This window comes from Desmodus rotundus, chromosome 4 (assembly GCF_022682495.2).
Source record: "Desmodus rotundus isolate HL8 chromosome 4, HLdesRot8A.1, whole genome shotgun sequence".
Lineage (NCBI taxonomy): Eukaryota > Metazoa > Chordata > Mammalia > Chiroptera > Phyllostomidae > Desmodus > Desmodus rotundus.
In genome coordinates, this window is record NC_071390.1 from 85,203,440 (window position 1) to 85,219,957 (window position 16,518).

The 16,518-nt window shown below is 37.1% G+C and overlaps 1 protein-coding gene across 8 annotated transcripts in view; it reads right to left on the reverse strand.

Annotated features, from left to right (window-relative positions):
• Positions 1 to 807: 807 nt before the first annotated feature.
• The window catches only part of SNCA (synuclein alpha), a 123,866-nt gene continuing 108,155 nt past the window's right edge, over positions 808 to 16,518 (reverse strand). For all 8 annotated transcript variants that reach the window (XM_024574788.4, XM_024574789.3, XM_024574784.4 and 5 more), the window contains exons 5-6: positions 3,369 to 3,452; positions 808 to 1,161 (exon numbers count right to left, since the gene is read on the reverse strand). In XM_024574788.4, coding sequence (XP_024430556.1) covers positions 1,129 to 1,161; positions 3,369 to 3,452 — 117 coding nt within the window. In that variant the 3' untranslated portion in view covers positions 808 to 1,128. The remainder of the gene's footprint in view (positions 1,162 to 3,368; positions 3,453 to 16,518) is intronic.

A 16,518-nucleotide genomic window follows, 5' to 3' on the forward strand; every position in this document is an offset into this window, starting at 1 on the left:
AAACCAAACAGGTTTTTAGCTAACTTACGTATAGTTTTCACTCTCAAGTTTACTGTCACCACCTATAGGAGTTAATGGATCTTTCCTACACAGAAAAAACATTTTCTAAAGCTGGAATTCATAAATTTAGCAGAATTTAAAAGGGTCTATGAGATTTTTATAAATCTGGAGAATTAACATTTCTCAAGTAGTTCCCAGAGATCTTTATTAAATAAAAAAAGGAAAGAAAATTTTGGGTTAAACAAAGTTACGTTCATTCCCTCAGAGCCTTTAATGAATATCTAAAGGGGATGTGGTAAAAATCCTATTCTACATTCATCCTTCCATAGAAACGACTTCTTCAGTCTAGCCCCTCACGGCGCCAGTGCACCTCAGAACACGCTTGAGGCAGCATTGCTTCTGGTTATCTCTGGAGTAAAAGATTAGTGTTCTTTCTCATCTGTTGAATAGCTCTAAAACATCTCCTCTTTCAAATGCCTGTCAGTGACTTCATATTAAGTTAATTGTTGTTTATAAGCATGATTTTATTAAAGTGAGATGGAATAAAAATAAGATTTTGGTAATGAGATAACATTTTATTTTAATTTTCACCATTTATATACAAACACAAATTAATAAAACACATCACAAAACAGTGAAATTTCATAGTTAATATGTATAGGTGCATAGTTTCATGCTCACATGTTTTTAAGTATTATGTATATTAACAGATTTCACAATACATCATTATTCTTAGACAGAATCATTAAAAGACACCTAAAAATCTTACAATCTTATAATATATGCTAGTAAGTCACAACTTCTCAACAAGAGCAACAAAAAAATAGTGAGGATTTAGGAATAAGTGGTAGTCACTTAGGTGTTTTTATTTGTTTTAACATTTTATACTTGAAGCCACAATACTCACACAGCACACAAGGACCTGCTACCTCACATTCACTTGAGTGAGAGGCAAGCACCGGAATGCTCAGTGCGGTCAGGTGCAGATACTTCGGTCACTGCTGATGGAAGACTTCAAAATACATGGTAAAAACTTTGGGAAAATGACTGGGCATGTTGGAATTGAGCTCTTGTACAGGATGGAACATCTGTCCGCAGACCTCAAGAAACTGGGAGCGAAGATCTTTCTTAGGCTTCAGGTTCATAGTCTTGATACCCTTCCTGATATTAGAGAAATCAGAAAGACGACACACAAAGTTAGTATGAAGGATCATGAATCATAATGAAGGATTCAGGGTGAATGAGATAGGGTGTGGCTTGCCGCTTTGAATACAGGTCATACTCATAACAGTTCTGGGACTATTCTGCTACATCCAATATAATTTTTGATAGTTTTGTCTGCCTGTCAAATATAAAAGTGAATTATGCTGGTGGTCAGGGTATCTGGATTCTACTTTTACATGTGCCATTTAATGACCGTATGACCTAGTCTTGCAGGACAAATTAATTGGCTTATCTATCAGTTTCCTTAAACTGTAAAATGTGAGAATCAGATCAAGCAGCCTGTAATGCCTCTTTCAAGCTAAGATGCTCTAATTATTAGAAGGAAACTAAACATTTAAAAGCTAGTTATGTTTTCTCTCCTTTTACTCTCCCATGCATGGCTTCAATTATTTCTTCCAAAGAATTCTCCCCCACCCAGCCCAGCCATACAGTATGTGGATAACATCACAATAAAAATAATAATGGCCTTAACTAAAGTGTTCAGATCAGTCCTTCTAAAGAATAACTCTAATGATATTGGGATCCTGCTTAAAATAAAACACATACCTTTAATAACTCAAGCTGCTGTCTCAACAAAGTACAAATTTAAATGAAAAGATTCTAGTAAGTACTCTGCTGCAGCTGTAAACTGTCACTATTCTCTCTGTTGCCTACGCTTGACTCCTATGTAATTACTCACTCTTCCTCAGACACAGATTCTCAGACACGCGTGCCTTCGCTGCTGAGGCACGCTTGTGCTAGAATGTCCTCTCTTCACTTTGGCCCATCATACCTCCCAGCTCCTCCCACCCGCTCAGCACCACCTCCTCTGTAAAACTTCTCCCGATCGATCTAAACAGACCCTTTAACCTCTTACACTTTTGTGTCTAATTTGTATATTTTTGCTTCTGTGATAACTGGTACAGAGAAGACAGTTAATGTTTATTAAAAAAATCATGAGAAATAAGTGAAGAAATGAATTTGTATTTGTCTTTAGCAAACCTACTAGAATGTATTCCCCTATGTCCTGTACTATCAGTTATTCTTATTTGCATCTTCTGTAGTGTCAAGCACTGTGCCATGCATTAAAGGGCCCCAACACATTGGTAAAAGCTAGCTAGGTAAGGAAACGATTGAATTTCAAGTTTCATAAATGGGGTTACTAGCGACATGCCTTGTAATGATGCCATAAAGAATAATGTATAACCTAAGTACAAACACACTTGAACTCAATTTCTAGTGAAGTGGTAACACATTTTCTTTTTTTATGACATCAGTTTTGGTATCACGGTAATATTATCCTCATGGAGTTAGTTGGGGTATTCTCCCTTGTCTATTTTTTGGAAGAGAATTTAATTAGTATTCATTGTAATTAATTGGTGTTACTATAATTATTCATTAGATGTTTAGCAGAATTCACCAGTGAAGTCATCTGGTCCTGAAATTTCCTTTTTGGGTAGCTTTTAAATAATAATTCAGTCACTTTACCTTGTTATGTATCTTTTCAGACTTTCTGTTTTGAGTCAGTTTCATTCATCTAAAAGTATTTTCCAATTTCCCTTCTGATACACTTCCTACTAAAGAAATTTTATTTTCAGATTAAAATAAAATTAATCAAATCATACTGTTTAAAATACCATACTGAATTGTATCAGTTGTCATAAATCATCATTTATCATCTTTCTACTGTATGATTTTTTGGTTGACTTTTTTACTATGCAAACATCTCACTGGAAATGTATGACAAATAATAATTACTTTCTTTTGGCATTTAGTTGATTTCTCTAGCTTCCCATTTTGGAATTTATTTCAGAATGTAAAAGTTCTAATAAAATAATTCTTTAATGCAAGTTGGCAAGCTTTTTCTGTAAAGGGCCAGTTAGTGGGTATTTTAGGGTATAGGACACATATGGTTTCTGTTGCTGCTGCTGCCTTTCCTTTTTTAACAACCCTTCCCAAATGTAAAAGCCATTTTTAGCTTGCAAGTTGTCCACATAGAACGTATGTTGGAGTTGGCCAACTTGTTCGTCTAGGGTGTAAGTCATTCTCACTATGGGGAAATGCACAGGAAATCTGTGAGGGACAGATTTTGGTACTGCTTATTATAAAGACCTAACTTAAACTCCCAAACTTCAATTTTGGAGTTTTATGTATATAAACTTTACCTCAGAAGGCATTTCATAAGTCTCATTGTCCGGATCCCCGGGCATGTCTTCCAGAATTCCTTCCTGTGGAGCTCCTTCTTCACTCTAAATTTAAGTGGAAGCACAAAACCAATATGACGAGGTACCGTTTATCAGTTTTTAAAGTCACAAACATTTGGAAAACAGCTTATGTACAATACTGGCAGGGATGTCGTAAAAATAGCACTCTTGAATATCACTGCTGGCATTCTAAACTATACAATGCCTTTGGAAAAACATTGGGACAACTTGTTTATTTACCCTACATATGAACAATTTTTTTGCCCAAGCAATCCACTGTCGGGGAAACAGCCTGAAGCTATAGTCCAAAGATGGTTTCTAGGACTGGGATAACAGTAAAAAGTTGTTAACTTAAATGTTCGATGGATGAAGAAGAGCTAGGAAAATCACATTCAATGACTCAATAGATCACTAATACACGTATTAATGTGACATGAGAATTCCATGACAAAATGAGAACGTATTTATGATAAAATGTTTAGCAGGATATAAAGTACTGTGTATATTGTGGACACAACCTGTGTAGAATTCAGATGCAAAGGTAAAACAATTGAAAGAAAATACAAAATATTAAAAGTACATTTTGTTGGGCAGTTGTATATATTTTTCTTTTTAAATAAATTTTTAAGTTATAACCACTTATGATGTAAAAGCATACATATTTTGTAATATATTTTAAATTCTGGCAAATAAATTTTTTTCTGAATATTCAGGGTTTAAAGTATATATGTTTGGAGAGAGAAAATCAAATACATCATCGGTTTTTCAGGTCTCTCCCCTCAGAAATAGGACACCACAAAATTCAATCTGAAACGATTGTGATTTTATTTTTCTTCATTAATCATCCTTTGTTATTTTGCATTTATTCCAGCAAAGTAGTTATAAAAAGATAAAGTTCATTTCAAATTGAAAGAGCAGAGAAGCAGTGTGAGCTCAAATGGATTTACTCAAAGAGATCAAGTACCCCAAGTACCCCCTCGATCAATGTAGCTATGTCCAAAAATATGCCTGACACGAGTAATATCTTCTCATGTCGTCAGCATGGAGTAACAGGAAGGAGGATAAGGGAGTGGCTATGGCTGACCGTGAGAAAAGGTCAAACCAGTGCTGATGCCTACATAGCTGGGCAGAGAAGTTTAGAGATCATCCTCCCCTGACCACATTTTTTTATAAACCAAAAATCTCAAGTTATATATAAAACAATTTAATATAAACCTTTTTCTAAATGCAGATTAAAGGTGTTGTTTTCACAGTATTTCACCTCCTAGTACGAGTCAAGAATACAGACTCTGATGCACTGTAGTTAGACAAAAGGGCTGTGGCATCACAAATCTGAAGTTCAAGCCCTAACTCCTCCATATTCCAGATGTTTTGTGATGTTAGACAAGCAACTTCAGTTTTCTCTAAGCACAAACAGCCTTATTAATAAATTGGGGCAGCAATTTACCTCTTTGAATTGCGAGGAGCCAATGATAGCATTAATTCTCTATTAGTATGTTTATAACTTTTAGAGATAGTCAAGCATGAGAAAAATAAGTAAATTTCCTGTTTCCATGTATTTTTAAACTAGCAAGTAGAGACTTATTTTTCTAACCTGCTAGAGAATTTTATGTAGACCAGACAAGTAAGTACGGCAGAACTGACTTGTTTGCTGTTCAACTGTCACAGATGAGGTGCTACAGTAGAACTAAAACTGGTGAGTGCCACTGAGTGTATGTGTGTATGTGTATTTTGGTGTGTCTGTGTACATCCTTCAAAGTTCAGCCAAGTAACGTTGGGTGTTGCTTATGAATTCTTTGGCTCAACTGATCATGTATTGGAAGCAAGTGAAATCCATCCATGTTAATTTTAAATACTGATTCAGTCAGGTGGCAAGAACATAACAAAAGTATGTGCATTTTTGAGCATGCATTTACCTAATCTTCTTAAAATTACACTTTATCACTTATTTTAAACTACATACAGGGCATAAGGTTGCACTCATATATGTAACCAGTTTATGTCCTTGAGAAATTATCTTATAAATCAAAAATGTAAAAGAATTGTAAAACTGGCTTAATTGTACAGCCAGGGTTTGAGAAACCACAGAGGTAACGCTAATACAATATTAAAAGAGAGCTCAAATAAGTGATGAGAGAGAAGGTAAGCTACAAGAACAGAGATACATAAACAAATGGAAGAAAGAGGAAACAAAGATATAAGGATGAGCAGTCCAAGATAAATTCCAAGATATACAATAACTATGTCTCACAAGAACAGGAACCTACTTTCAGAAATGTTTACTCACTAAAGGAATAAAATATATGTTGCTTTCATAAGTCTGACTCTGGAAAACAAGATTATTGATTTCATTAAAATAAAAAGACATTAATTTTTAATGACTAAATTATTAATAACAATTGTGAAGATCTTAAATAACTGCATTATATTCCATGATTTGGAGACGGCTCATGGATCTTTGAGGCAAAGCAGCTTGGGCCCACCTTCCTGGGGAAGCTTGGTTTTGGAGGGGTTTAGTGGTTTACTCAGAGTGAACTTGGCAGAGGTGACTTCAGACATTGTGCTCTTAACCACTGCCCTGAGAGTTTCGGCATTCAAAAATGTTTTCTTTAATTAAATTATCTATAGATTCCAGTAATTGAGAAAAAAAGACATTCTATTGTCTCTTTGATTAGGTTTGGTCTACGTCTTTAAGACCCAGTTAAAAGTTCATTACTGGTAAACAAAATTCTCATAATTTGATTGCTGAAACACACCAGTCTACTCACAAATGTTATGATTCTTGAAACACAAGTCGCCTCCACTGTATGGTATCAGGTCCTCTAGCCCCAGGGTTCTATTTCCCTGCCTCTCGTTAACAATCCTGAACCAGGGGAACTTTGCTTCCAGCCTCTACAAAGAAAGTGACACAAGGCAGAGGAGGTTTAATCAGAATAAAACCTCCTTTGGAGTCTACAGACACTCCCATTTTACTGGCCTTCATGGCTGTCACAGACTCAAAAGGGAGATGCCAGGAAGCATTCACGATTCAAAATTTGTTCTGTGGCAAATCCCTACTCCCTTGGCTAGCAGCAGTAAGTGCAATGAGGCTACAATCAGGACCCTCTCTTAATTCTTGAAAATACTGCAGAATCTGCTGCTAAAGCAGTAGCTTCCCAACAAAAATCCCGAGGCTCTCTCAGAAAGGTTGTTTTGATAATAGGATAGTCTTTGATTCTCTTTTAGCTGAAAGAATGAGATGTCTTTGCTGTGGGAAAGTTAAGGCTCAGCTCTGTAAGATCACAAAACAAGCCCACTGGTTAAAACCCCTGAAATACCAATCCAAAAGAACCTATGAACCCCAATATTCATAGCAGCACAATTTACAATACCAAGTGCTGGAAGCAACCTAAGTGCCCATCAGTAAATGAATGGATCAAAAAACTATGGTGCATTTACACAATGGAATTCTATGCAGCAGAGAGAAAGAAGGAGCTTATACCCTTTGCAACAGCATGGTTGGAACTGGAGAGCACTATGCTAAGTGAAATAAGCCAGGCGGTGAGGGACAAATACCATATGATCTCATCTTTAACTGGAACATAACCAACAAAAGAAAAAAGCAAACAAAATATAACCAGAGACATTGAAATTAAGAACAATCTAACAATAGCCAGAGGGGAGAGGGGAGGGGACAGCAGGGAGGAGGGTTTTCCTAAACTACTATAAAGGACACAGGGACAAAACCAAGGGGGATGGTGGAAGCAAGGGAGGGAGGTGGGTTTGGCTGGTGTGTGGGGGGGAGAAAAAATGCAGACATTTTTAATTAAATAACAATAAAATAATAATAATAAAAAAGAAAGTGACACCTTCACTGGAGTCTTTCTCCAACATCTTTGATTCTGATTGGTTTGGGCCTTAGGGACCATGGCTCCAAAGCGCACATATTGGGGATGATCTGGTTTATAATAGCCATAGTAATCTCCCTGATGCACTGTATTCTCTCAAAGGCTTCAAATGCATGTTTGCAGTTGCTAATCACCAAGCAAATGATCTCATTAAGAATAGCACATAAGATGCGAAGAGAATGACCAGTTTAAGGAATGTAAACCTTAAGCTGTGACCTGTGAATACCACAGAGACTTTGCAAAAACTACAAGACCTCCAAAGCTGTAACTGGGGAGTAGTGCTAATGCCTTAAATCTTTGATCAGGTCTGCCATTTAGGCTGAGAGTCTGATCAAAGGGGTGCCATGCCCAAAATGAATATGTGTATGCTAAGTCCCATGTCGCCAAACAGACTTTAGCCCTCCAGTAGTTAAACCAGTCATTCAGGAATTACCAGATCAGCACTAGTCTGCCTGACATCTACGCCATTCCCTAAAGGAAAGTAACCTTTTAATAACCAACATGCTTTTTAACCTAAGTATAATTGCCTTGTTTCCACTCCCTTCTGCTTATAAAAGGCTCATTTTGTACAGCTGCTTGGAGATCCTTTCTGTATGCTAGATGGGATACTGCCCAAATTGATTTTTGCTCACATAAACTCTTAAAAATATCCCAGTTTGCCTTTTAACAAATATAGATTAATAATTTGTATAACAAAATGATTTCTGTTCAATTGCATGACATATTTTTGTTATATGTTTAATGTAACTTACAATGGAGATAAAAACTGCTTTCCCAAACTGCCTTCATACCTAAAACTTACAATTATCTGTCGTCCTTGTTACAAAATGCATCCTAGGGTCCTGTGAGTGTGTAATATGTTCCTTGGAAATCATTACCCAGTATCACTGTATGTTTGTAAACTCTAGCATCATTTGGAACACACTATGGCAATTACCTGCTGTCAGTATGAAGTCTCTCATTTTGAAGTCTGTAAAAGACCGTTGGCAAATGGTCAGATTTTCTAAAGACTCTGAGACACACTCAATGGTGATACTTATAACAAGAGAGTTTCAGTCACTACCAGGCTTCTATGCCACAGACACAAAGCTGCAGAAGCACCCTTCTCCCCACTGCTTTTGCACTGCGAGATACTTTGTGTGGAACCATTATGTTCTGCATTGTGAAACAGTGATAACCAACCCCAAATAACTCAAACAATGGGGGTGGGGGGGAGAGAGAGTAATCCTAAAAATAAATGAAGAAACTAAACAAAGAACTCTAACTAAAGAGGGAATAAAAAGCTTAATTTAACACTCATCTTAAAGAACCCAGCATTTCTGATATGAAATCAAGCACAGAACTTCTGTTCAAGTGAAAATAGCACAGACTTTTCAAAAACATGCAAAACGCTTTTTAAGATGAAGAGTATACAATGGGTGTGGATAGTGTGTTTCACTAACAGCAGTGCCATTTATTTTATTGAAAAACTAAAAAAATGAAGTAGGCAGCTATGAGAATCTTATTTAAAAGGTTGAAATATATTCAGTTTGAGGGGAGCAAAGGGCATCTGATTAAAAAATCAAATTTCAATTTTTTAAAAAAGCAGTTTTATAAAGAAAAGAAATTATTTTTTTTTAGATTTTATTTATCTTTAGACAGAAACATCAATGTGTGGTTGCCTCTCACATGACCCTTACTGGCCTATAACCCAGGCAAGTGCTCTGACTGGGAATCGAACTGGTGACGCTTTGGTTTGCAGGCCAGTGCTCAATCCACTAAGCCACACCAGCAAAGGCAGAGATTAAAATTTAAAAAATAACTTAGAACAAGTACTTAATCTTTAAAACCAAAACAGCATAGGTAGTTCAGAAATGCCACTATATTTTGTATTAATATTATATATAGATATAAATATGGAGAGAGTAATGTAACAATCACATTTACTGTTAACAGAATATGAAGATTGTTTAATGCATTCTAGAATGACATAAGAAAAGATGAAAATTAGCACATTCTGGTATTACCAACACCCAAAGAATAATAATCATGCTAAAGAGGTCTTAAGAGAACCTCCATTTCTTTCCAATCATGTATGGTTTAATTAAAATTTAATTTTTATTGTTGGGTAAAATACAGTAATGGTTTAGATCTAGGGCAGAACTAAAGTGATGAATGGAAATGTTTAGCCAATACTCTACACCTTAGAAGTGTTGTCAAATATGGCAGAACCAGCACTAATGGCTAAGGGCCTTGGGGTTGAAGTCCATTGAACAAATCTTCTCCTTTTTTTCTTTTTTTTAATATATTAATTGATTATGCTATTACAGTTGTCCCATCCCCCCCGCCCACTCCACCCCATACTGCCCTCCCCCTCCCTCCCACATCCCCCCCTATAGTTCATGTCCATGGGTCATACTTATAAGTTCTTTGGCTTCTACATTTCCTACACTATTCTTACCCTCCCCCTGTCTATTTTCCACCTATCATCTATGCTACTTATTCTCTGTACCTTTCCCCCCCTCTCCCCCTCCCACTCCCCTGTTGATAACCCTCCATGTGATCTCCATTTCTGTGGTTCTGTTCCTGTTCTAGTTGTTTGCTTAGTTTGCTTTTGTTTTTGTTTTAGATGTGGTTGTTAATAACTGTGAGTTTGCCATCATTTTTACTGTTCATATTTTTTATCTTCTTTTTCTTAGATAAGTCCCTTTAATATTTCATATAATAAGGGCTTGGTGATGATGAACTTCTTTAACTTGACCTTATCTGAGAAGCACTTTATCTGCCCTTCCATTCTAAATGATAGCTTTGCTGCATACAGTAATCTTGGATGTAGGCCCTTGCCTTTCATGACTTGGAATACTTCTCTCCAGCCTTTTCTTGCCTGTAAGGTCTCTTCTGAGAAATCAGCTGACAGTCTTATGGGAACCCCTTTGTAGGTAACTGTGTCCTTTTCTCTTGCTGCTTCTAAAATTCTCTCCTTCTGTTTCATCTTGGGTAATGTAATGATGATGTGCCTTGGTGTGTTCCTCCTTGGGTCCAGCTTCTTTGGGACTCTCTGAGCTTCCTGGACTTCCTGGAAGTCTATTTCCTTTGCCAGATTAGGGAAGTTCTCCTTCATTATTTGTTCAAATAAGTTTTCAGTTTTTTGTTTTTCCTCTTCTCCTTCTGGCACCCCTATAATTCGGATGTTGGAATGTTTCAAGATGTCCTGGAGGTTCCTAAGCCTCTCCTCATTTTTCTGAATTCTTGTTTCTTCATTCTTTTCTGGTTGGATGTTTCTTTCTTCCTTCTGGTCCACACAGTTGATTTGAGTCCCAGTTTCCTTCCCATCACTATTGGTTCCTTGTACATTTTCCTCTGTCTCTCTTAGCATAGGCCTTCATTTTTTTCAACCAATTCTGTGAGCTTCTTGATTACCAGTGTTTTGAACTATGCATCTGATAGGTTGGCTATCTGTTCACTGCTTAGTTGAATTATTTCTGGAGCTTTGAAGTTTTCTGTCATTTGGGCCATTTTTTTTTTTTTTTGTCTTGGTGATTCTGTTACTTAAAGGGGTGGAGCTTTAGGTGTTCCCCAGGGTGAGGTAAAGCTGGTTGCTGCGCTGTGATGCTGTATGTGGGGGAGGGGCCGAGAGGGAGCAATGGCACCCGCTCCACTCTCCACCGGATTTCAGTCACTCGCTGTGCTACCCACAATCAAATTGGGCCCCTCTGGTGCTGGTTCCTGAGTGGGTGGGCTTGTGCACACTCCAGGTGCCTGTGGGTCTCTCCAACAACCTCTCCTGTGAGGCTGGGAGTCTCCCCTGCTGCTGCCCCAACCCCCACAGGTTTTTTCACTCAGAGGTTTGAGGCTTTATTTCCCTGCACTGGAGCCCTGGGTTACACGGTCTGCTTTGCTCCCCGCCATTTGTCCGGTTTATCTATGTGCGAATGTGGGGCCGCAGGGTCTGCTAGTGGTCCGACTGCCTGCCCCGTTCATCCCACATTCCGCTAGTCTCGGTCCCGCCACAGCAACTTGAGTCTTCTCTTCCCTGGCTGCCCATCTCCACCCCTCCTACTGCTCTGGATGAATGTTTATTTTTTATCTCCTGGGTGTCGGACTTCCTTGTCGTTCGATTTTCTGTCATTCTGGTTGTGCGAGGAGGCGCAGTGTGTCTACTTACACCGCCATCTTGGTTCTCAAATCTGCTCCTTTCAAGGCAATTATATAGACAGGGGCAAAGAGTTGCAACATTTGCTTATTCAGTGAGAGAGCTGTAAAAGACAATTGGTAAATAGAAGGGCATGGCATCAGCAGGAATTAAAGCGAGATAAGCCTGGTACAGTCAGGGACAAGTCTGTAATTATGGTACTTTGAATGTCTTTGCACTGCTATTTTAATGTAGCAATATTTAAGATTCCGCTGACTTTCAACAAGATAAAACATTTCAAGTTTTGATAATATAGCATCCTGTTGCATTTTCGATGTCCTAGTTCATAATGTTCTAGCAACATTTACTACTCATTGTATAAGACATGGCCTAGGATGAGGGAAACACACACGCACACACACATTACACTGGACCACTGATGACTATCTTGAATCTCCTAAGTAAAATGTTAATTATAGCATATGATTTTCATCATAAATTGTTTATGCTACAACAAGTAATACGTAACAAGAAGGCTAAGTAAGATCCGGTCACCTGCTAGGCTTTCTGGTTGGCAAGGTGACCTACCCTCATCAGCTGTGTGACATATCGACTCAGGTTGTATCTCAGGAAGTTTACAAATTACTGTGTCATCAACCACCTGGATCACTTGAGATTAGTCAAATAAATGGACATTATTAAGTCATGTAGTAAACATATCACACTCTACATTGTTCATACATACAATGAAACCTCAGATTTAAAATGCAGATCTATTTTAATTAAATGATACTTTTAGAGAAAACAGTCTCACATAGCTATTCATGCTCTACTTAGGATAATCTATTAGCATATTAGTTACTTTCTTGTGTTTTGCCTTTTTAAATATTTTTTGGTCTTGACAGAGGATGGGGTGAGAGGGAGGGATGGAGAGAGGGAGAAAGGAACACAGAGAGAAGGCGGGGAAAGGAAAGGAAGGGAGGGAGGGGGAGAGAGAGAAAGGAAGTATGAATTAAAAACTCATTTGACCATTTTTAATGTGTGAGAGTGGAGGAGAGAGTAAAGCTACTATTACATTAAATCTATTTTTGGGTTATTTTTGTGTGCTATTTATCAGTACTACCCATGAACCCAGTTTTAAATACATTCAACTATAAATCACAAAATAATTGATCTATAAATCATTTTTAGAAGAAAGTTTCATTATACAGTGAAAAGGTAATATTCTATCTTAAACCTTCCTTCCCTTTGGTACATATAACCAGCAGCTCAGTGACTGCAACATTTGTGACAATGCTGTGCAATCAGATGACTCACCTAATAAGAGGTCAGGGCACAGAAACAGTGACTCCTCCCCACCCCCTTATTTGGATATAGACCTAGGTGCAAATACTAATACACAATGCGAAGTCTGGGAATAAACTATTTTTCAGTTTCACATCTAAATATTAATGCCCCTCCTCCATGGATAAAAATTCTATTATGTATGTTCAGTACCATAGATGCTTTTTATTTTAAGTTTGCATAGGTAGGATTCTTGAGGATCAACCCCTTGGGTAGTGACTGAATAAAACATCAAAGTGGGTCAACCTGAGAAACATCTACCCTTGTGCTGAGTTCAGAAGCAGCCAATCATTTCGTCTTCGCAGATGCACTGATATATGGAGGCAAGTCTTAAAACTAGAATTAATGGGGGAAAGTAGATTTCAACAAAGAAGTAAGGAGCCTGCTTCTATAGTTTAGGGAACCTAGGGAATGCTAAAAGGCTCAGGTGAAGAGAAAATCTGCTGTCATGACCTTAGTGAGTCAGGGTCCAGGTGTTTGCTTTAAAAACTGGTGGGGAATTGGTCTAAATATCTGAGTGGGAGAAAATACTTCAGGCAAAACAAATTACTCTTACACTGAAGGGTGAATAGGACTTGTAGGGCTGTGAAGCACAGAGTGAATACAATAGCTTGAAGATCAGTGTCAATGAGATCCAAGAGAGAAATCTTAGAGGTCAAGATAAAGATGTGTCTTCTTCATGTCAGAGAGGAAACACTGGGAAAGGCCACGAGAAAGCCAGCACTGGAGCACAGTAGAGTCAAGAGCATGTGGTAACCTGAGGTTCCAGGAGTCTTCTTACAATTGGAAGAGATGCTAGTCATGTGTGCAGGGCTTTCAAGAGCTGGGAAGAATACTCTTCCAGTGGGTCTCGGCCCTCAGTTGGAATACCTTTGCTCAGCTTCCACGACCGGAGGCCAGAAAGGAATGATGCCCCACAGATCACAGCAGTCAATTTCAATAGTTGTTGCAATTATTCTACCCGGTAAATTTTTTCATCTTTAAGCTTTTCACACAAGTTGTGGTTGTTCTTTTCTTTGGGTTACTTAGAAAAAGTTTTTTCTGAAAACCTCTATCCATGTCTCAACAGATCTGAGATAAAAGGGAATCTGTAAGATTATCAAGAAACATAATGAACTGGGCATATCCTTAGAGGGCCATTCCAATGAAATATTAAAACATTCAGTTTTTCATCTTATTCTGACATGAAATAACAACACTAGGTATGGTTTATTTTGTGCTTACTCTGTACTGGGGTATACTGGGGTCTGTCCCAAGAGTTTCACATGAATTATTGATTAAAAAAAAACTATGAGGAAGTTACCTCTATTATCTTTATTTTATTAATGAATGAACAGAGGTAACCAGTTTGGCTCCACAGCCAGCACTCCTAACTATTATGCAATATTGGTCAAGTTTCTGGAAAACAAAAACAAAAACTTCTTACTAAAAACATTAAGTTGAGCTACTTGCACAGGTAAAATTAAGTTTTAAAAAATTAATAATCTCAAAGCACAATGTAAGATAATTTATGATTAAATGTCTAGCTATCTCTACTATGGAGCAATTTGTCATTTTTATCAGAAAAAGTAAGAGGCTAAAAGAAATATATAAAATATATATTTATATATAATTACACACATATAAATATATATTATATGTAAATATATATTTTATATATTATATGTAAATATATTTTTATATACTGTATATGTACAAAAACATACATCAGAGATATATTTACAAGGGTAAAAAAAAACGTGTGTGTGTGTGTGTATATACACACCACATAGCTACTAAATCTGCAAATGCTAAATGCTTAAGTTTTTGTTACAGGAAATGAATAGCCAAATTTACTGCATAGCATTTTTCTGGCTTAGAACTTTTCATTAGAATGTGTTCAAACAGAGTAGAAATGATTAAATCATCAGAAATAATTTTTTCATTTTTTCCCCTAATTATGTGGCACAGAATCTAGGTTTTTAGAATTGTCTGAAATATCATCACTTGAGTTTCTTCATTCCTTCTGATGAACCAATACAGCTTTTACCTGGGTCACAGACCTTGTCTTCACACTGCAAATGGGAATCCTAAGCCCCTGCACCAAGTTCATGGGGCAGATATACTTAGTATCATATTTGCTTATTTACATTGACTTATTCCACTGGGAATTTGAAGGAGAATAAAAGATTATATCCTCATCACACGAATGAATACCCTTTGCTTTGTCTAGTGTTGTCTGTTTCTTTATTTAATTAAGCACTAAATGCTTTTGTTCATTTAATTACTTTTAAATCATCCATTATTTCCAGATTACATTATTAAACTCTCAGTAAATCAATGTAGAGCTCTGTATTTAATTTTTTCAACCATTTTTCTTTCTTTAATTTGATTCATTTACATGTTCCTTTGGTTTTGATTGAGTGGGTACTCCCGATTTCTGTATCAGAGGGAGAAAAATAAAGAATGCACAGACTATTCTGTACTTTAGATGCTGCAGCTGTCTCCATGGTTGCAAAAAGGAGGTGGGGTGAATGGTTTCATGTGTGCCTGTGTGTGCGTGTGAAGGAAAACTGTACATTGAGGATGATCCCTAAATTCTGTCACTGGTAAGGAACTCAAACTGGTTACACAATCACGCTAAATACCTTGAATCATAGTCCCATCCTCCAACAATTGTATACACTATTTGTTGTTTGGAAGACAAGGAGAAAGTACACTTTTAAGAGCATGGGACTTGGTAACCAGCTGACCTAGTGGCAGATGGATATCATGAGATTTTGAGCAATTTAGATGCCTGAATGGAAAATGGTAATAACAAAAACTTCCTTAGATTGTTGTTGTATTAAATGAGATATGTACATAAAATAGCATATGACTACTGGTTTACAAAAACACCAAATGTTTACTGAGCATGCATTTTACTCTCTTAGCCTTTTACTTTTGTTATCTAAGTATCCCAATAAATGTATATCACGCATATTACCCATTGTTATACTTTCGTTTTATTGCTGATTTTATTTTTATAAAGCTTTTCTTGGGAAATATTGGAATCAAATTTTTTTAAGAATGGAAGCATTTACCTTATCTCATTGACGAGCTACATTTGCCTCTCCAGTGGACCTTCATATTTTACTTTCCACAAACCCGTGCACTGTCCTCCTCTCTGTTCCCTTTCTCTCCACGGTCTGAAACCACAGCTGCAAACTTTCAGTACTAAATGATAAATGGGCCCTGCCAAATCCTGAGTACATCTTAGCGACATTGATAATAAGCAACCGCTACAGAGCTGTCAGTGCACATGTGACAAATACAGCGTCTAATTACTTTAAACCGAAGGCTCATAAGCAGAAGTGACATACCATTCAGACCATCCCAAGGGTGAGAAACATTCACAGCACCAGTACTGGAGGACGATTGTACTTTTCTTGAAATTTATGATGCTAGTAAGAAGTGCCTCTTCTCCTTGAAGTACCTCACTTCTCATAATTGAAGCAAAATAAGATATATATAAAAAGTCATGTTTCTTCCATTGTAGACTCTTGGGGTCAACCTCAGAAAAGGGTCAGTACTGCACTTGTGAAACTCCAGACTGCTACATCAATCAACTACAATCTTTACATGAGAAACACAACATTGGGGAAAACACAGAGTACTAAGATCTTAGAAATACCAAATACCAACAGTGTAACATTTGTGTATCTGACAATATGTTACAGTAACTGGTAGCACTGTGACTTGCTTCTAAAAATGTGCAACACATTTGTGTTTAAGGGGCTATATGATTTTG